This window comes from Camellia sinensis, chromosome 2 (genome assembly GCF_055761805.1).
Source record: "Camellia sinensis isolate YWXY chromosome 2, ASM5576180v1, whole genome shotgun sequence".
NCBI classification, from domain to species: Eukaryota; Viridiplantae; Streptophyta; class Magnoliopsida; order Ericales; family Theaceae; genus Camellia; species Camellia sinensis.
The window spans coordinates 174157384-174178846 of NC_138962.1; the positions used below are offsets into that span (position 1 = coordinate 174157384).

At 39.4% G+C, this 21463-nt stretch overlaps 1 protein-coding gene across 4 annotated transcripts; it reads left to right on the plus strand.

The window, feature by feature from the left end:
- Nucleotides 1-1819: 1819 nt before the first annotated feature.
- On the plus strand, nucleotides 1820-14296 carry LOC114310517 (UTP--glucose-1-phosphate uridylyltransferase). 4 transcript variants are annotated; one of them, XM_082916140.1, is made up of 20 exons: nucleotides 1833-2855; nucleotides 3989-4083; nucleotides 4220-4310; nucleotides 6345-6405; nucleotides 6489-6566; nucleotides 6649-6699; nucleotides 6790-6836; nucleotides 8717-8789; nucleotides 8968-9025; nucleotides 9151-9197; nucleotides 9271-9336; nucleotides 11584-11616; nucleotides 11796-11833; nucleotides 11908-11983; nucleotides 12067-12123; nucleotides 12207-12290; nucleotides 12385-12483; nucleotides 12556-12660; nucleotides 13611-13682; nucleotides 13790-14296. In XM_082916140.1, exons 1-20 carry the CDS (start codon nucleotides 2203-2205, stop codon nucleotides 13814-13816), a joined length of 1911 nt encoding a protein of 636 aa, XP_082772266.1. In that variant the 5' UTR covers nucleotides 1833-2202; the 3' UTR covers nucleotides 13817-14296. The 4 variants fall into 4 exon arrangements, with proteins under 4 accessions (XP_082772268.1, XP_082772266.1, XP_082772267.1 ...); XM_082916142.1 differs by lacking the exon at nucleotides 11584-11616 and having other exon boundaries at nucleotides 1820-2855; XM_082916141.1 differs by lacking the exon at nucleotides 12556-12660.
- The last annotated feature ends 7167 nt before the right edge of the window (nucleotides 14297-21463 follow it).

The following is a 21463-nucleotide window of genomic DNA, read 5'->3' on the forward strand; positions in this document are numbered from 1 at the left end:
TATAAAAAATTAAAAAAATAATTTTCAAAAAACAAATTTAAACTTTAAAATAGTATAACCTAATTTATCAAACCAGTGCAACTTTTTTATATTTTGAATAAATTACAAATATACCTCTAAGGTTTGCAAAATACAATTTTTCCCTTTAGTTCTGGAAATTACATACCGCATTTTGAAGTTTTTCATTTCAGAACAAATGACCCATTTTATTAAGGTCTCGTTTGAGAACAAGTTGTTTTAGTAAATTTTTAACTTTTTATGAAAATATGTACATAAAAATAGATAGAGTGATATGACAATTTATAGTGACTTTTTGACTAGAATGTTTAGTCCCTAAACGAGGCTTAATAAATTATCAAGTCAATTAATAATTTATAATGGTGTAAGAAATATTTTTTAATTAATAATTCATATAATTTTATTATTGTATAAGACAATAATAAGAAATTTTATTTTTTAAATTAATTTTACTAAATAAATTTTTTTGACAATATGATATTTATAATTTTTCAAACTAAAAGAGATATTATCCAATTTTTTTTTTTAAAAGCCAAAAAATGGCTGTCAAACGGGCCTCAATACACCACTGGGGTGGTGGCCTAGTAAAGAAGACATCCCTCTCAACAGGCGTGACCTACGTTCAAATCCCAGGAGGTGAAAATGGTTGCTTTGTAGTTGATTTTTTTCGGAGACCTCGCCCGATGCTCTAATCGAAATATGGGTTATCTATAACGTGTGATTGAGGGGTTGTTTGAGATGATCTAAATAAGTATACTTTTTTACTTTTTATGAAATATGGATTGGGTTTGGGTTGGGTTTGAAGTGATGTGTTAGAGAGGTAATGTGACTTAAATAAGATGATGTAACTTAAATAAAATAGTGACTTTTTCACTTTTTAACTTTTTTTTAAACATGATAAACTAATAGGAATGGCAACGGGGAGGGGCGGAGCGGGGCCGGGGATCACCCTCCTCGTCCTTGATGTTGGAAATCCCCCTGACCCCAGATCCGGCCCCGATCCCCGATGGGGAACCTATATCTGCCCTCACTCCTACCCCCGCCCCCTAACAAGGATCGGGTTTCCTCGACCCCAAAAAATCCCCAGCCAAAAAAAAAAAAATTAGATACAACAGATTGGTTCATCATCAACAACAAGAACGTAGAGAGAGAGAGAGATCTGATGCTCAAATGTAAATAAATAAAAAAAATTCAGATCTAACAGATCTGTTCATCACAATTAACAGATCTGATGAGCTCAAAAACAAAAAAATCAGATCTAACATTTGTATATATATAACAAATCGAGAGAGAGGAAAAGTGCTCAAACAGTGATGGTGGTGTCATTACCGGACTACCGCAAACAGTGGTGGAGTTGTGGTGGCTCAATCGGCGGAGGAGGGAGAGGAGGGCGATCGACGAAGGCTTTGAGAGAGAGAGAGATGAGAGGCAGTAATGAGTGTGTGAGGTGTACAGTGTTGTATGAGTGAAAGGGGTGGCTTGTATATCTATATAAAGAGGGGTAAAACATTAATATTACTTCGGGGAAATTCGAGGCCGGAGACGGGGACGAGTCGAGACTTGAACACTGATCACCATTCTCGGCCCGAAACTGGTCGAGAATTTAATTTCGAATACCATTCTTGTCACCATGGGGGTATTTTTTGAAAAAAAACTATCCTAATCAGGGTCGAGAAATCAAATTCCCGTTAGACCGGGTTCAAATTAGACCGGGTTTAAATTACTATCCCTACAAACCAAGCCTGAGTTCTAGGATGCTTCGATGGTGGATTTCTTCTCATGAATTGAGTCCAATCAGACCAGCAACGGCTTATTTTGGAGCTTGGATTGGATCCAAGGATACCGTAATGAGATTTCATAGTATCATTTTTTCATGTTTTGAAAAAAAAAAAGAAACCGGGGCCTCAGTACGCACTTTCAGCACCAAGAGCGAGTGAGCCCGCAGCTGTACTCCTGCTGCAACAACACCTTCTCTCCCTCGCCTTCGGGCAACCACAAGAAGCTACACACACGTTACATTCATAAAATCTCGAGAGAAAAACAGTGATGAGCACAACCCAGAAACCCAAACAACAATCAAATCAATCATTACCCAACATGACCTCTCAACCCTGAATCAATCAATCAATCAATCAAACCCCTCCATAAACCCCCAAAATTCCCTTCTTCACACCACCACCACCAATGACTATACATTCAGTTGTCATCCAAAAACTCCTCAGCACAAACGCCCATCTAGGCCGCCGAGTCGCGGCCCACCACTTCAAAATCTACACCTATGGCTCCCGCAACGCAATGACCATCATCGACTCCGACAAAACCCTAATCTGCCTCCGCAACGCCTGCCAATTCATCGCCAATCTGGTCCGCCAAAAGGGCCGATTTCTCTTCGTCAACACCAACACTCTCTTCGATGAAATCGTCTATCAAATGACCCAAAAAATCGGCTGCGCCAGCGACACTTCGTGGCGGCTTGGCGGCTTCTTGACCAATAGCGGTAGCCCTAAGAAGTTTCGGTCCCGGAACAAGAAGCTCCACCTCGGCTCCATTCAGCCGCCGGACTGTGTTGTGATCATGGACACTCAGAGGAAGTCTTCGGTCATTTTTGAAGCTGATAAGCTTCAGATTCCGATTGTGGGTTTGGTAGATTCGAGTATGCCTTGGGATATTTATAAGAGGATTACGTACCCGGTTCCGGCCAACGATTCGGTGCAGTTTGTGTATTTGTTCTGTAATTTGATCACTAAAACTTTTTTGCTGGAGCAGAAGAGATTTGCCGCCGCATTGGGAGCTACTAAGAGGGATGAGCAATTGAGTTATCCAATGACTGATACTGGGTATATTAGCATTTGATTATGTGTTTTGAGTATGTAAAATGCCATACAAATTAAATTTTTTTGTATGAATTTTATGGGTATTTGAAATGGATCAACTGAAATTAAATGATAGGAACAAATTGAAAGTATCATATGTTGTGGATCAAATATCAATGTGTTTTTTTACTAATCATATGGTGCACTGTTGTGCTTATTTTGGTGTCTTAGTTCTTGATTATTATGCAATTTGAATTACGTGAGGACTTTTAGGGCATGTTTGGTATAGTTTATTTATTTATTTTTTATTTCTGTAGATTGGAAAGAGAAAAAAAATAAAAAATATAAAAAAAACAGAAAGTGATATGGAAAACTTGTTTGTCAGACTGTTTTCGAGAAGATTTCTGCAAAACCTTATTTTTCAGACACTTAAAAGTCCAATTTTCGGAAACTGTTTTCGCACAAAAATGTAACGATAGGTGTTTTGCACTTTTCATTATCTTTGTTTATGAAACACAAAAAATGAAAATGAAAGTTTCCCTTAATATTTCTGTAGCATGCACTTCTTGTTGAACTACTTTCATCGTCCATAGTAATCTTGTAGAATGGAGTAAACTTATTCAACCAAAATTGAAGTTGAGTTATCCACAAATGTATAACTAACAGTCTTGTTTTAGTGCATCAATCTTTCTTCAATTCTCATGGATTATTATATTTCTATTTGCGTACTAGTTTAGTTTCAATGTATAGTTTGGCTTAATCTGCCATGTATGTTGTATGTTACATATGGTATTTGTTAATTTTGTCTTATTTCAATGTTTCAATTCTTTGATTCTGCCTAAATTGAATAACATGGTGCTCTTGCATTTGTATACCCTTCATTTGCATTAGTTTATACTCTATGCTAATCTTGTAGAGTAGTGAACTTACTCAACTTATGTTTTACAATATGTATGCATCTGCGTTGTACTATTATGAAAAGTGTTCTTTCTAATATTTGTGATTTTCTTATGAAATTCTTTTATTTCAGTTGTTTCTATAATTTAATTGTATCTAGACCTTATGCATTTAATTTATGTCTTTAGTATTTGTTGAAATGCTTTTCACTTTGTTCTTTTTCTTTTTTCTTTTTCAATCGGATGAAATGTTCATTTTAGAGATGTATCGGAAAATATCAAGCAGAGCAAGACCAGTATTGGGAACAATGAAATCTTTGTTATTCCTTATGAAAGCCTAGGTCTCACTTCTGATGGTAATAACTTGGTCTTTCCTGATGTGTTGCTTGTTTACTCATCGTCAATCTTGTTTTGGTCTCTAGGACCTTATTGTATTTATATAATGACTCAGTGCTCTTATGAGGAGGCTTTCTATGACATTTGACAATGCAGATCCCTTGGAAACCAAGGAGCTCTTGGACAAGCTTGTTGTGTTAAAGTTAAATGGTGGTTTGGGGACAAAAATGGGTTTCAATGGTCCAAAGTAAGCATTTCTATAAGATACCGCAGAAAATTTTCTAATTATTTTATGTTGCAAAAATGAAAAGTAAAGTAAAGGAGACAAAACAAAACAACAGAAATGTGAATTGATGGGAACTCGTATTAATCCTTTTGATATCCGTGGCTTGTCGTCAACTGTACATTGTTTGTGAGTGCAATATGAATATCAATATACCTATAAAGTTGCATGCCTTGAGGACTTACTAGAGGTGATATATGAAATGTACTGCGGTATGTTCTGGATATTGCTTTGGTTGTGCCTTTTTTTTGTTTTTTAAGTTTATAATTGGAGGAAGGGAGAGTGATAGAATCACCATAAATGGAGATGCAATGTGGGTAGGGGAAGACCTACGTTGACATGGGATGTGGTAGTGAAAAAAAAAATTGAATTTATTTAATTTAGCTGAACACAACCCTTGATAGAGCTGAATGGAAAAAAACCGATTCATGTAAGCCGACCCCAATTGATTGCGACACATGGCTTAGTTTAGTTTGGTTTGGTTTGGTTTGTAATTGGAAGGAGTAATTGTTTCTTTCAGCTTGATATAATTTTGCTTTTCACCTACTCCATAAATACTTTGATAGAGCCAACCCCAATAATAATATTCTTTCAACTTGATATAATTTTGCTTTTCACGTACTCCATAAATACTTTGAATCAAATGATCAGAAACTAATTTACCTTCTCTTGGTTAAAGTAACTGTTTCTTGTTTAAAATGATGAGTTTTGGTTAAGCAGATCCCGCTTTGTTACCTGAACTTATTATAAAGGCTGCAAAGGAACTGATTAGTGAAATTGGAAATCTATATTGAAATGGTAAAAACTTTGTTTTCTTTATTTGAGGAATGCTAGTACCTTTGTTTTTGTTTTTTTATCATAAGTACTCATAGTTGTCAAATCGGGACTTGAATCGTGAATCGAAATGGCCTTGTATTGAATCAAGAATCGAATCAAATCAAGAATCGTAAAGATTCGGTACGATTCAGTCACTTTTTCTAATTTCTAAATAACTTAGAAAAATATATCTACACACTTTGATGTTAAATATGCCTGATGAATATGAAATATTTAGACTTAAATCAATGAGAATGTTGTTTTGAATGATGATTACATAGTTTAATAGGTCAAAAGTTTTTAAGGTTCCTATATAAAATCCCCATGTTACCTTTTCTTTTTTTTAGATATTTTTTATCAACCATTCTCAATATACATACTTTTTCAAGTAACAATGATCAGATAATAAAAAGAATTATTTAGGATCTTTAATTTCAAAACTTAAAAACATCTTAAAAGGTATAACTGACCTCACCCATGTAATATTAAACTATATTTAATTTAATAAAATAGCAATAGGTAATTGATGGTGTAAGTTATTTTAATCTTAAAAATCTTTAGAAGATATGTTATAATTTTTTTAAGAAAAAAATGAGAAGAAATATTAAAAATATGTTAGATTTGACTAAATCTTATTGGATCTCTATGATAACTAAAATAAAATAACAACAAATCATGTATATGTATTGGTTATTTTGGTAGTAAATGTTATTAGAAGTTGTATTATATCATTTTCACTAAAAAGATAGAGAAAAAATGAGCCAAAAATATATCGGACCCTATAGTTTCAAGAATTGTATGAGTCGTAAAAAGTGAATCAATTGAGAATCGTGCGATTAACTATAGGTTTACTTTCAAAATATATTCACCCATAGATTCATATTGATCTTGTAAAAATTGTGAAGAAAATCGCGAATCATAAGATTTTGATAACATATCTAGATGCTATATAAAAACGAATTGGTCATTTTGTTTTGCTAGCTAAATTAGCTATATTTTTTGTATTCTATATTAGTTTGTTCATAATCAATATTTTGTCATTTTCTAAAATGATGTACATATCAAACGAAGCTTCTTTAGCGAGTATGACTGTGGCTTCAAATGACTCACCTATAGGCTGTTTCTATTTATTTATTTTACTGTGATGTACCTACTTAACTGAACCTTTATGTTCATGTGTAGGTGTGCCATTGAAGTTTGCAATGGATTGACATATCTTGACTTGATTGTTAATCAGATCGAGGTTGGCTTTTGGTCTCTCTTGTTGTATATTGTTTTTCTTGTCTAATCTTTGCTTTCTGAAAACCATTGGTTTAATTTTTGCAGTCTCTCAATTCTAAGCATGGATGCAATGTTCCCTTGATTTTGATGAACACAATCAGAACACATGATAGTACCCTGAAGGTGACTGATATTTTCCATTCCCATTTTGAGTTCTTGACATAAGATATTTGTAGAACCTAATCGCTGCACCTGTTAAATGAAGGCAGTGGAGAAATATTCAAAGAACACTGCTGATATTCTTACTCTGTGCCAGGTTTGTCACATAACAAATTAAATTTGTTTTGTGTTTCTAGATTTTGAAATGAAACTTTATGACTTAAGAAACCTAATTTGTTTTATACAGAACCAAAGTTACCCAGTCAACAAACGACAGGACAGTGAGGATGAAATGTATGTTCCTCTTTGCATTTTGACACGTTTTCTTCTATTCCTTGTGGCTTGTGGATACTACATAATTTATATGGTGGAAATGCATATGGTGAGAAATAATTGAAATATTTCGGCTGTGTTTGGCAGGGTTTTTAGAATTTTTATTTTTATTTGTTATAAAGTTACAGGGAACAGAAAACAGAATTCATACACCCGTACATAATGTGAAGAGCAGGTTTCTGTTGACAGTTTTTTTTAACTGTACAATGTGTGTTGTGTCAATGTATACAGCATAGGACTATAGTTGAATTTTTGGAAGTACAGTTTTGTATGCATCCTATACACATAGGTGGCTCCTTTGTGTCGTTTTAATAGAATTTTAGATATCAGCTAGTTGGGATGTGCCATCTATGACCATGTGTTTTACTGTTTACTTTTCTAGTTTAGTCTAATCTATGTTACATGGACTTTTGTAAGTTTGTGAAGTACCCTTGTCGGATACTTAACTTGACACTTGGGTTAGGGTGTGAGATGTGTGTACAACATGTCTAGTTAGACATGCACCCAACAGATATACTTAAGTATTAAAGTTTGCTACGAAAGTACGGATAAGATTCTCATTATATGCATAAAAAGCTTTATGCTGGTTTGGAAATACTAGTTTAACATAAATAAATGGAACAAGTATTTAAAAAGTACGGAATTTAGTTGTGTCTTGGTTTCCTTGGGCCTGAGAATTATATGTATATGGACACTTAGATATATACCTGCATCTGACACCCATGTAACATTGGCCTTAATGTATCATATAGTAGCAAGTCTTAACTCTACTTGAACTTGTGGTCTGAAGCTTGTAAGCCTGATCTTTTACTTAGTGAATAAAATCTTATAAGGTGGAAGGGTATTACTATTATCTAATAGCTTAAAGACGGTTATAATTAATAGCTTACAAGGGAGTCCTTTGTGTTTTATTTTAAGAAATTTAATGAGATCTTGAAGTTTTAAATCTATGAACTTACATTTGAAATTGAATTCCTCCTAAAGCCATTTTGAAAGGATGAATCGAATGTAGTGGTTACAGACAGAAATCTAAATATTCCTGAATATATTCTTGTAAAATCTACTTGTTTGAGACCATGAGAGCCCTCTCCCTCTCTTTTCCCTCCCTTCCTTCTCCTTGCTTACAAGTTACACCCAGTGCATTTACTGATTTCTTTTCTTCTTGTTTTAGATGTCATTTGATGAAAAAGTTCTTGCCAAAACTAACTAATTTTAATGAGAATCACATTTTTGTCATTTTTTTGCAATCACTGCTTTTGAACATCACCATAAAGTTGGATATTTATCCCCCCCCCCCCCCCCCCAAAAAAAAAAAAAAAAAAAAAATCGCCATAAAGTTGGATAATTTATGTAAATTTTTTTTCTTCTTCATATATATATATATATCTACTGTCTATTTTTTTCCTCTTTTTTTGTTTTTTTTTTTTTGAAGGCAGAGAGAGGGGTGGCTTCCAAGGGGACAGGGTTGGGTTTAGTAGGATGTTTATTCTAAAACATGCAACTTTGCTGATTTCTTGTACTTTTAATCTGGTTACAATTTGGGTCACTGATTAACAGCATGCACTGATACCAATCACTGATAACCATGTTAGCCAGTTTCTTTTCTCTGATATTATTTTTGCATATTTGTTTTGGTAGGAAAGTTACTTTCTTTTGATATCTTAGTCATCATGTTTCCCCCTTTTCTTTTGGGCTCATCAAATTTCCAAGTTGAGGAACCTTCTGCGAAACAATACTGATTTTGTGGTTCACTAATCTCTTCTTGTATGATTCCATGTGGCACAATTAAATTAAACCACCTCTCACCTGTTCACCTAATTTAGTTTTGTGAACATTTGAAGGTATCATTTTGATCAGCAGCGGCTATTTCTTTCCTTGAAGAACACTGGTACCCTTGATGCATTATTGTTGCAGGTAGACTTTTTGTGCTGTTTGTGATCTGATATTGACATTGCTTCTAAGTTCTAACCTTTTATTTTAAAAAGAAATGGATGTTTTTAAGAAAAGGAACAAACTACGTTTATTCATTTGTTAAGGATTTTGACATGGACTTGCTACACATGTAACTAAACTTCTTTGACATGCTTTCCAGGGCAAGGAATATAGCCTTGTGGTGAAGTCAGATAACCTGGGAACAGTGGTTGACTCAAGTATCCTTAATGTTTTTTTTATGGGAATATTGTAGGCTTTACTAAGATATTCTTGATCTTGAAAGAACATCTGTTGCTGAGAGTGTATCATTGTTGTTATTGTGCTTCTTAATTAGATGTTTCAGAAATTCTAAATCATCTTGTCCAGAACCGGATTCAATACTGTATGGAGGTACCATTGAGTGGTTGCTACTTCTTTATCTCACTCCAAAACTGTTTTGTTTCTAAATGTGTCATATTTTTAGGTGACACCCAACATCTCACCTGATTTTAAAGGGGGCATCCTTAGTTCCTATGAAGGGAAGTTTCAGGTTGGTGGCATTTCTAATTCCTAATGTTTTATTTTCATAAACCAACACCAAACCACCTCCTAGTGCAAATTTAGCTTGATATTCATGGCGTGGTCAATGAAAATATATTGATGTATAGGTGGCTAAGAAAGTATTGTGACTTGGTTTAAATTTTGGATACTAAATTGGAATGTAAAGCTATATTATACTTGATTGAAGATGATTCAAGTGATTCTCCCTAAATTGTCAAGAAAATTAAAACAAAAAATTGGTTCCCTAATGCTCGTTATCTGTGTTTTATTTAACTAGCTTATATTTTTATTTCTAGGGCAAAATCCACTTTGACCCCTTGTGGTTTGGCCTCATAACACTTATTTCCTGTTATTTAAAAATAGCCAAAAAAACCCTCATGTGGTTATGCTAAATCTATTAACAACAAATGTAAAATGACCTTAATAAGCCTGTGTGCTTTTTCCTTCATTTATCTTTTCCTCTCTGCTGTTATACATCTAATTTTAACTTGACCACATATTAACCAATTAAACCACATATAATCCTCTAATTTCTAACTTTTGAACTTCATTTCTAATTTCATCTCAAAGTTCATTATAATATATGTACACAATTTATATATACACACATACATAATTGTGCATGTACATATATAAATATATGCACAAGTATATCCAGAACTAATGGCAAGAAGTTGCTCCCCATTGCATATCCAAACTTGTAGACGTGAAGGCATTGTGCTGCAGAGTGAATGGAAGGAGTAGAGGGGGTTGCGCAGCACATGGGAGGAGGTGGTTAAGGAGGTGAGAGGGGTTGGGGAGGGGAAGGGGGGTGGTGCGAGATGGTTGGGGAGAGGTCAGAAGGTGGCAGGGTGGAGGGACAATGGGTTGGTAAGGATGGTGGGGCGGGAGGTGGTACAGGTGGTGGGGGATGCTTGGAACCTGCCTGTGGGTGGTGGGGTGGTAGGGGAGGTGTCTGGTAGTGGTGAGGGAGGTGGTTGTTGGTTTAGAGTTAGGGTTTTTAATAGATTAGGCCGATGAAGATGAAGTTAAGGATATATTTATCCTTTTACCTTAAAATTTGATTTTGACATTTTCTCTCATGTCAACTCTTGAAATAGGCGTGTATAGTCCACTTTTCATCACTTTGAATGGAATTTTTAATGGTAGGGGGGTAAAGTGCAAAATAGGCGTGTACAGTCGACTTTTTGTCACTTTGAATGGAATTTTAATGGTAGGGAGGTAAAGTGCAAAACTGCCAAAAACCATTCGAGGGGTCTTTAACTATTTTTAAATAACGGGGTAAAGTGTTCTGAGGCTGGACCACAGGGGGATAAAGTGGATTTTCCCCTTATTTCTAATTGCTTCTCCATTGGTTGAACGGATAAAATAAATGGCTTGCACTTTCCTGGTAGCTTGATGTTCGGCAGTCTGTTTTCGACGTAGTCCAGAACAGTAAACAACTTGTAACAAAAGGGAAAATATTGCTTCCTAAGTGTGGAGTGGAATTTGCATCTAGAATCTCCTTTTGAGGAGAATGATGTGATGAGCCACTAGAAGCCTATGCTTCTCTGATAGAAGACAGACTTCTAAAAGTAGTTAAGCTTCTCTTTCTAATGAAACTGAAGATTGCTGTAGTTTTTCAACTTTTGTATCTTATACTGTAGGTTGACAATCAACAACTAAGGTTTGGCTTATGCACAGAGAATTTCAATTTGGAAATTAATTTTCTTGTCCAGTTGTAGTTCTCATTTCTTATTCTTACAGTGTGAAGTTAAATGCTTTCTTCGCCTGCACATAATTATTATGTTCTAATTTTGGTATTAACTGTGAATCGCTAATAGATTTTGGTTATTTCCCATTGATTGTTAGGTTCCTGTCAGGATGTTCATAAGCTATTGCTGATGTTTTAGAAAGTAAAATGACATGAAAATTATGACTGGAAAATCTAAAGAAACCATTTAGAAAAGGCTGTCATTTTCACAGACTAGGATTCCAACTTGAAATTTACTGAAACCACATATTACAATTCAATTGTACTTTCTATCCATTATGGCCTGAATCGAGACGGTCAAAATGAATTCAAATTTATCATTATTGTTGGTCAATAAACTGAGACATGTTTTTAACTAATTCAAATCAAGTATGATGAAGTGGATTTATAGTCAACTAGTCATTGATGCATGGTGAATTAGTTCAGCACTGTGTGTTTTGATTATAGCCTTGACTGATATTGTCTTGTCATGGCGTGATGCAGCTCTCAGAAATTGCACAGATACCTGACAAACGTGTAAGATGAAATTTTCTTGCCTCCCAATTTCTGACCCCCTGTGATATTTATATTCTTTCCATTGCTAAATTGGATTTGTATGTGAGAAATGTTTCCTCATAAGATTGTTGTAGCTTCATTTTTTATTTTCTCTAATTGATCATCCTCTTTTGTGTTTGGTCCCGACTACTAAATTCAAGTCAGCAGAGAAGTTCAGACTTTGTGATACGAGTAACTTGTAAGTGAAGTATGTTTAATTGTTCTTATGCTTCAAGATATACTTGAAATCCATATCAATGATATTTTGTACAGGTGGGTGAATCTGAAGGCCATAAAAGGGCTTGTTGAAACTGATGCACTGAATATGGAAAATTATCCAGTTTCAAAGGTGTCATCACTTTCTCTTTTATTGAAATTGGCATGGTAAAGCTCAATGATATATGATATTTATGAAGTTATTCTTTTTCCCAGAAAGTGAATAATGATGAAATTCGCTTGCAAGAAACAGAAGCAAGTTCAGCAATACGGGTAATTATCATATATACCCCAAATTCTTCTTGTACACTGTATTGTTAAATGCTGATTCCTATTTACGTTTATAATTGAGCCAGTTCTTTGATCGTGCCATTGGTGTTACTGTTCCACAATCTCGCTTTCAACCAATGACGAGAACATCAGATTTACTAGTTGTCCAGGTTACTGTGGGTCCTGTCATTGTTATATTTTCGTAATGATGGTTGTTGATTCTAGGCTTTGACGTTTAGTTATCATATTTTGTTTTTTATGCAGTCAGATCTGTACAACTACACTGAAGGCGTTTTAACCCGAAACAGTGCTAGAACAAATCTTGCTGATCCTTCAATTGAATTAGGACCTGAGTTTGAAAAGGTAAAATTTATTCTAACTTGTGTTTTATGTTTTATTATTGTGTTTAATGTTCTTTTTCTTCTTTCTTCTCAGCTTAGTGACTTCCAGAGTCGTTTCAAGTCAATTCCTAGCATCATCGAGCTTGATAGCTTGAAGGTGATGGGTGATGTTTGGTTTGGGACTGGTATAATTCTCAAGGTATCAAATATGTTTGTGCGTCATTTTCACACTGCTTTATTGAGAAGTTGTTTCTAGGAGAGAGCTTTTTTGTAGGAATTTTCCCTGAGAAAATCTTGGTAACATCAAGAAATTTTGGAGGGAAACTTCAAATTTAAATTTGTGTGCAAAATTGAATGCTTAAGGTACAATAAATCCAAAAAAAATCCCTGAACTTTCTCTGTACTTTTCTTCTCAACCAAACAAGGGAAAGTGAATAGTATTTTTCTCTTTCCTTCCTCTTTCTTCTTTTGTTCTCTCTCTCTCTGTCTCTCTCTCTCTCTCGTCTTGTGGAAGGTTCCCTTGACTGATTTTTTATTTTATTTTTTATAATTCAATTCCCCAAAAGCTTTTGTGCCATGTGCATGGTGGGTTGAATTCCTCATTATTTCTTTCAAAAACTGTATCTGACCCTGCCCCTTTGGTTTAGGCAAATTATCCTTGGTCCCAGGAGAACAAATGGATCCTTTCCCTTGCAGTTTGTCATAAAACTCACAAATCACAATATTCTCCTGAAAAACCGTCTCTAAAAAGTTATTCACAATTAGCAAAACTTGTCTGACACATGTCCTGTTGTAAAAATCTTGTAAAATAATAGGGCACATTTTGACTTGCGTACTTGTATTATAGAGTGTTCGATGACTGCAGATTCCCATCTCTAATACATGTCAAGAAACACCTTCATATAAATATATTTGTGCTTCTTAGTTTGAAGCATTAGGATTTGAACGTGCATGCATGACAGTTGATAGTATAGTTCTTATATCAACTTAACTCTACTGGCAGAATGAAGGAATACAATAACCCTCACGTCTTAAGATAAATTTAAAGAAAATCTTCACTAGTCTTCACATTGAGATATAGAATTGATTTATAACTATTTTTGTGAACTGCTTCTTTGACATCTTGTGTTTGATGGTTTGTTTTTGAAGGGCAAAGTTACCATTGTTGCAAAACCCGGTACAAAATTAGAAATACCTGATGGAGCAGTTATTGAAAACAAGGTAAATCCTTTATCAGATTCCATTTGTTTTCACTGTAATTGATTGTTATCCTGATTTAGTTGAACTTAACTAAATAAAATTCATCCACTCTTTATTTCCGTTTCCAGGAGATCAGTGACCCAAGGGATATATGAGGATCCTTAAAATTTTTGTTGCACGCCGGTAGGAGAAGATAAGCTGCAAAATGTTTTGTTGTAACATGTAATGCATTGAGGCATATATCCCTCTGTGTTCGGGTTTTGTTTCTATAAAATTTTGTTTGATTAAGCATATTCTTTCTTTCTTTGGTAGAAGATAGCACTATTGATAGAGCTGACCAACTAAATAAAAATTCGTGACGTGCGGATTTCATGTCGAGCTTGAAGGCTACTGTTGTTAGGAGAATTGAAACTTATTTCCCTAGTGTTCTTGTTAGTTATTTTTGCTGATCTTCATATTAGCAGGCAGCCAAAAAAGGGGGAAAAAAAAGGGGTTATAAACAGAAGAAACATATGTATAGAGTACATACCCCCAAAAAAACATACCTATAGAGAACCGCAAATCGACTGTTCTGCAGCTCTACTGTAGAATATTGCTTAATCAAATTCAGCCAAATATATACATTGATCCTCAAATTTTTATTATTTTTTTTTTTTATTTTTTTTTTTTGTTGTTGTTGTCATTTCTTTATGATAATGTTTGCAAGAACTCAACTTGTTGACTCTGATGAACTAGCTCTGTAATTTTTCTTATACTTGGAAAACATTAATTTATTTCAAAATTTAACATAGTATTGTGTTTAATTGGTCTTACGTGTTGCTTCATTTTTACAATTTTTTAAATGTGTGAAAAGATATCATCTTAGATCATGTGTTTTTTAAATGAGTTAATATTTAATTGTAAAACAATGATGAAGAGGTAAAAATATTGACAATTTTAGGTAAAATTATTTTACAATTAGGTCCTAAAATGATAAATAATTTCATATGAAACTTAGATGTCAAACTTTAAAGCAAACTTTACTCTTTCTTTTTATTGTTGTGAAAAATAAATGATTTTATGAGGAGTGTAAATCAATCTAAGGAAATAAAAATTTGCAAATTAAATCTACTAAAGATACACGATAATTTTTATGTAATTTTCTCAAAGTGAGGTAGGATAACGGAATCGAAATCTGATTCCATTATCTCCAATACGTTTACAAATGAATACAAAAAGACAAGGTCTCAAAACCAACCCTTAAAGTAGGGTTATTAAACGAAATAACTCAACTTGTGCTTGACTAAGTCAAGAACTCATTCGAGATTAATTCGGTAGGTATGAGTTAGCAAAAATCTGATTTGAATGAAATCGACGAAAAAAATTGAGAGAGAAAACCAAAAATTCACAAAACATAATAGACCAATCAATGTGGTAGTATTCTAATGCCTTGAACAAATCAATGACTTCTTTGGAAGAAATCGACAGAGAGAAATAAACTAAAACTGACGTTGTATTTCTGAAATTGTTACGTGTTGTAAAGATTTGAACAAGAACAAAAATAAAAAAATGCAAAAGAATCAGGAAAAAAAGAATTTACTAATTACAAAAATTAGAAAATGATGACAAAATCACTAAATTAAAACTACTCAAAATAGAGAATAAATTACTTCAAAAAATTAAGATAATTTACTATTAAATTAAAATAGACTACTCATAAATAAAGAATTCTGATGATTTTGATGTTTTTGTTAATGTTCTTCTGCTTGCATCTTCATTGCCTATTTATAGACTTCAAATCGAAGGCCTCCACTTTGTAATTACTAGAAATATTGCTGCCATCAGAGCACGTTTCTTCTGTATGAATATCAACCACGTTTCAAACTTCCAAGCTCCAATCATCACTTTCCACAATATCTAGCACACGTCTCCTTGCTTCATGCATACAAACCCACGTTTCCTCACCTCATCCCATGAACAATTTTACATGATTATATCTCGCACCAAACTAATTATCATAATAATAAAAATCATAATATAATAATATAAATGATGATACTGGCCGTCCCGTGTGAATGGGTCAGGCTAGCCCAGGTTCTTCAGGTTCCGGTTTCGGGTGGTGATTCCGTCAAATGACCTGCAAGCAAGTCTAAAGGGAAACGGGCCAGTCCCCCAGTGAACCTTCCGGCGAGAGAATTAGTAGAGGAAAAACAGGAAAATGTAGGGAAGAAGATGGAGAGATAAAAAGTTTAACCTTATTCTTGTGCTTCTCTTGTTGCTTATATCCTTTGGTAATCATTTCACTGTCCTTTGTGACGTGCCCCCTTTCCGCCGAAAGCCTATGCCGTAGCTTACCTTGTTCAGGGTGAGGGGGCTCTGTTCCGACGGGGAGGTGTTGTCGTAATAAATGCTGTGATGGGCTGCATTAATGGTGATGTGTTGTGGCAATAACTCTGCAGATCTTTGTCTGCTGATGTGGCCTGTGTCTCATCTGTCATGTGTCCGAATGCCCTTGGTCCTCCACGTCCAGGTGGACTCCAGCTGTCCTGGGCTTTGCCAATCAAGTTATGCTATGGGTCCGAGGCGATGGGTTCGGGGCGGTTTGCCGTGGGCTATATGCCTCGTGGGCCTGTCCATGTCAGTAGTCCCCCATTTCCGAGTGCAGCTTTAGTCCAACGAAGGGAATAGTAATAAGGAAGAGAAATTCAAACCGAGTGGAGAGGTCTACGGGAAGCCGTGCCGATCGCCAGGGTAATTGAATCGGGAGAAGCTGACCGTGAGGGTGACCGAGCGGGAGGCGTCGGCCGAGAGGCGTGCCGACCGCGAGGGTGGCCGAGTGAGGGGGGTCGACCGAGAGGCGTGCCGACCGCGAGGGTGGCCGAGTGAGGGGGGTCGACCGAGAGGCGTGCCGACCGCGAGGGTGGCCGAGTGAGGGCGGTCGACCGAGAGGCGTGCCGACCGCGAGGGTGGCCGAGTGAGGGGGGTCGACCGAGAGGCGTGCCGACCGCGAGGGTGGCCGAGTGAGAAGGGTCGACCAAGAGGCGTGCCGACCGCGAGGGTAGCCGAGTGAGGGGGGTCGACCGAGAGGCGTGTCGACCGCGAGGGTGGCCGAGTGAGAAGGGTCGACCGAGAGGCGTGCCGACCGCGAGGGTGGCCGAGTGAAGGGGGTCGGCCGTGGGGCTTGCCGACCAGGACGGCGCGGGGCTCGAAAAGAGAGGGGCTCGAAAAGAGAGGGGATAGGGTGAGGCCATGTGATGATTTGAAATGGAAAAGACAGGGGAAGGGGGGGACAGTACATCGTGGCCATACACGTGGTAATATCGTGGGGGAAATGAAGCGTTGGAGCAGAAATGAAACGATAGGTCACGAGTGGGGTTTTGAAAAGGCGGCTTTGGCGGTTGATTTGAAAGGTTTTGAAACGGGCGAAAATTAATGCGGATCCATGGAATACGGGTAAACCGTGGGGTGTTGGTATAATGCGTTTCAACTACCTGTGTACAAAAACCCAAAATATCCAAGTGTTAATTCCTTCACTACATACGACATACATGTGTAGCATTTTCTGAACTCCCTTGTTCCTGCGTCAGAAGTGAGTTGCAAGCAAACCCTAGAAATGGCACAAGAAGAAGGAGTTAATGTGAGGGTGGACCCGTTGGGGGATGATGATGGGGAGGAGTTAGCAGCGCAATACAGGACGGAGGCAAGGATGGTGGGGGTGGGGGCGGGGGTGGGTGAGACAGTGGGAGAATCGCAGGCGTCGGCCCTGATATTGGCCCCAAAGCCACTAAGCCAGGTGGAGCCAGAGCAGTGGCACACTAAGGCGGACAAATCCACACTCACGGTGGCGGATTTGGAGGTGATTAGGGAGCGGTACCAGATTCCGGCGGAGGTAGAGTTACTGCTGCCAACATCAGGGGAAAGGCCGTCTACTGCGAGGCCAGGGGAGTTTTCCCTGTACGAGGAGGCGCTAAAAGGGGGGCTGAGGTTGCCACTGCCTCAAGTGGTGTTTGACGTGCTGAATCGCCTGGAGGTAGCGTCGGGGCAATTGATGCCCAATGCCTGGAAGATCCTGCTGGCCTGTGCGAGTGCGTGGCCTAAGGCGAATGGGGGGGAGGCCATGACGGTAGACGAGTTCTTTTCGTGTTACAAGGCGTCAGGGCAGCAAGAAACTTGGGTCACCTTACAGGTGGTGATGGGGAGGGGATTGGTGGCGGGGCTGCCCACGTCGATCAAGGGGTGGCGGCTACGGTGGTTCTACGTGACTGTTAATGGGGGGATGAGGGTGCGCACCATCTGGAAGGTGCCAACCAGGTCGATGGAGTCGAGACTGGGGGCGATGGCGGAAGAGAGGGTGAAGCGGGTGAAGGAGTGGAGAGAGAGAGAGAAGGCCAGATGGGACGAGCTTGTCCAACCGTCTGCACTGTTTGAGACGGGGCTGGGACCGCAGCCGAAAGGCGGAGACCTCGGCCGGGCGGAATTGGAGGCGAGGAGAAAAGCTCAGGAGATAGAGGATCGGGCCATTCTGGCAAAGGCCGCGAAGTTCAAGGAGGCGCAGAGGGACCGTCCGCCTCAACCGATCGCGCGGGAGAGAATCCGACCGCGCCCAAGGCCGTTGGGTGAAAAAGACTTAAGTAGTTTTGAGCCGCGGCCGCCGCTTGTAGACCCTATAAAGGAAAAGGCTGGAAAGGCGGTGGAAGCTCTAAAAAAGAAGAAGAAGAAGAGGAGTGCCCCAGAGGAAGCTGCAGATGCGTCTAGGGCCAAGAGGGCTAGGGTGGCCCCAACTGAGGTGGAGGTTCTCATGGCCAAGGACGCCCCAGAGGTGGTGGAGATCATCCCAACGGTGGAGGTTGTGGAGGTTGTGGAGATTGCTCCATCAGCGCAAGTGGAGGTTGGGTCGATTGAGGCAGTGCCGAGTGGAATGGAACAGGTCCAGAAGAGGACTGACCCCCAGGAAGGAGGGGTTCGTCTGGCTACGGCGATCTATCATGCGCGCGCGGTAGCTGGAAGGTTGGAGGGAGAAGAAGGCCCAGCCTGGGCGGGGGCAGACCGCCTGGTGAAGATTGTGGAGGAGACGGCTCTGCGCGCGGCATCAGGGTATAACGAGGCCGACCTGCTGAGGGGGTTATGCTCCGCCCAAATGGAGGTAACTACCTTGGCAGGGGCCCTCCTTAGGAAGGCAGGGGCTGCCAAGTTGAAGGCTGAGAAGGCCAGGGTCCAGTTGGCCAAATTGAGGAAGGACAGTGCCGACTGGAAGACTGCCCATGCCGATCTGCCAGCAGTCAAGTTGGAGCTCGAGGACACACGCCGCAAGGTCGTGTCACTCGAGTTCCAACTGGCTGGTGAACAGAAAAAGTTGGAAGAGTCTAAGAGGGCCTGCGCCGTGGCAGTCGAGCGGCATGAAGAGGCCATGACCAGCAATAAAGAGCTGGTCAGGCAAAAGGATGAAGCGGATTCCAGAATTGGAGATTTGTTGAAGGAGTTGGGGGAGGAGCGCGCCAGAGCAGAGGAGGAGAAGGGGAGGCTTCTGAGGGCGTGGGAGATAGAGCAGGTGAAGGCGGTGGCGGAGCTGGAGAGTCTGAAGAAGGGGGTGGAGGAGGAGAGGGCGACGGCGACGGCTGAGAGGGGGGCCCTGCAAAGAGAGCTGGACGAGGAGAGGGCGAAGGCGGCGTCTGAAAAGGCGGCCTACCCTGATCTGTGCGTCGCAGCAGTGGAGCAATATAAGGGGTCCTCCGAATTTCAGATGGTGGTGGACGCCGCTGTCGCCAGGAGTCTAGCTGGTCAAGAGTCGGGGGGGGGGACGGGCCCATCAAGGAAGACTGCTGGAGGTAGGACAGAGACAGAGGTGATTGAAAGCTTCCAGCAGTCAGATTTCTATAAGCACGAAATGGCCGAGTTCTGGGACAGCGGTTGGAAAATGTTCAAGCGCAGAGCTGAAGAGTTGTTCCCACACTTGGACCTTAGTAGTGTGACGATAGGGGAAGATGATGTGGCCCAAACCCCCCTGGACGAAGGTATTGAAGAAGAGGATCTGGCATCTAGCGAGGAGGAATAGCCAAGGAGAAGGAAAGCTGGGCGTGCTCTATGTTTTTTTTTTTTTTTTTTTTTTTTTTTTGAACTTGTGAACACATTGTAAAGGAGTGAATGAATGAATGAACGTATGAAGAATTTACTTGTAATGAATTTGTGTACAAAGATTATTTGGATTATGTTGCCAGTTGAATTTTTATTTATTTTGCTTACGTTGCCAAAATGAATGAAGTGTTATGATAAAAACTGGTCGTAAAGATTGGGTCAATAAAAATATCGTGTAGACTGAAAGTTAAAAGTTCCTCCCTGCGGAGTTCGATTGGAGTTGTATGAAAATTGAAAGGATAATTCAAAAATTGGAGTAAGAGGCAGGTTGCAAATTGTAACTAAATAGTTGGCGAATAATCTGATTAGTGAATGAAATACGTGAGAGTACGTGAGGAATTTAACTAGGAAAAACGTGGTCCTGGAACTGTGAAGAAACTTCATAATGTGACTAAGTGTTGAAAATGTGGTTCTGCTAGGCTTTGAAATGCTCGGTCTGGCCAAGGCTTTGAAGTGCTCGGTCTGGCCGAGGCTTTTGAAGTGCTCGGTCTGGCCGAGGCTTTTGAAGTGCTCGGTCTAGCCGAGGCTTTTGAAGTGCTCAGTCTGGCTGAGACTTTTGAAGTGCTCGGTCTGGCCGAGGCTTTTGAAGTGCTCAGTCTGGATGAGGCTTTTGAAGTGCTCGGTCTGGCCGAGGCTTGTGAAGTGCTCGGTCTGGCCGAGGCTTAGAAGTGTTCCGACTGGCTGAGGCTTTTAAAGTGCTCGGTTTGGCCGAGGCTTTTGAAGTGCTCAATCTGGTTGAGGCTTTTGAAGTGCTCGGTTTGGCCGAGGCTTTTGAAGTGCTTAGTCTGGCTGAGGCTTTTGAAGTGCTTGGTCTGGCTGAGGCTTTTGAAGTGCTCGGTCTGGCTGAGGCTTTTGAAGTGCTGCAAGTGGAAAAGTTATTGGGGCCACATAGAGACAGTTGAGTTACGAAAACCGAGGCCATCAGTCGGAATTTACATTATGTATAGAAAGGGGAATACAACAATGTTGACAATACAAAAGTATGGACTTATTGGTAGTAACGCTTCAAATGTTCCGCATTCCAGGGATGTGGCAGGTCTCGGCCTTCCATGTCCTGAAGTCAGTAAGTGCCTGGTCGTGGTCAGGCTTTCACAACGTAGGGCCCCTCCCATTTGGCTGCCAGTTTGCCCTCGGTTGGATTCTTTGTGGCAAGAGTCACTTCTCGTAAGACAAGGTCCCCTACGGAGAACTCTCGTGGTCGAACTCGGCGGTTGTAATGTGTTCTCATTTTCTGCTGGTACGAAGCCAATCTGACAGCAGCGGTCTCTCTGAGCTCTTCGACGAGGTCCAAGTCTGTTTGGTGGAGTTCTTCGACTGCGGCCAGATCCGGATGTAAAATCCTGAGAGTGGGCAAATCGACTTCTACCAGAATAACCGCCTCAGCGCCATACGTTAAGCGAAAAGGGGTTTCACCAGTGGGAGTGCGAGCAGTGGTTCGGTAAGCCCAAAGTACATTTGGCAGTTCCTCAGCCCAAAGGCCTTTAGCAGCTTCGAGCTTGGTTTTGATGATTTTCAGAAGGGAACGGTTGGTGACCTCAACTTGGCCGTTTGCTTGGGGGTGACCAGGGGAGGAGAAGCACGGTTGGATTTGGAGATCTGCACAAAATTTTTTGTACTTCGCGTTATCGAATTGTTTGCCATTGTCAGAGATGATAGCTTGAGGGATGCCAAATCGGCAAATGATCGATTGC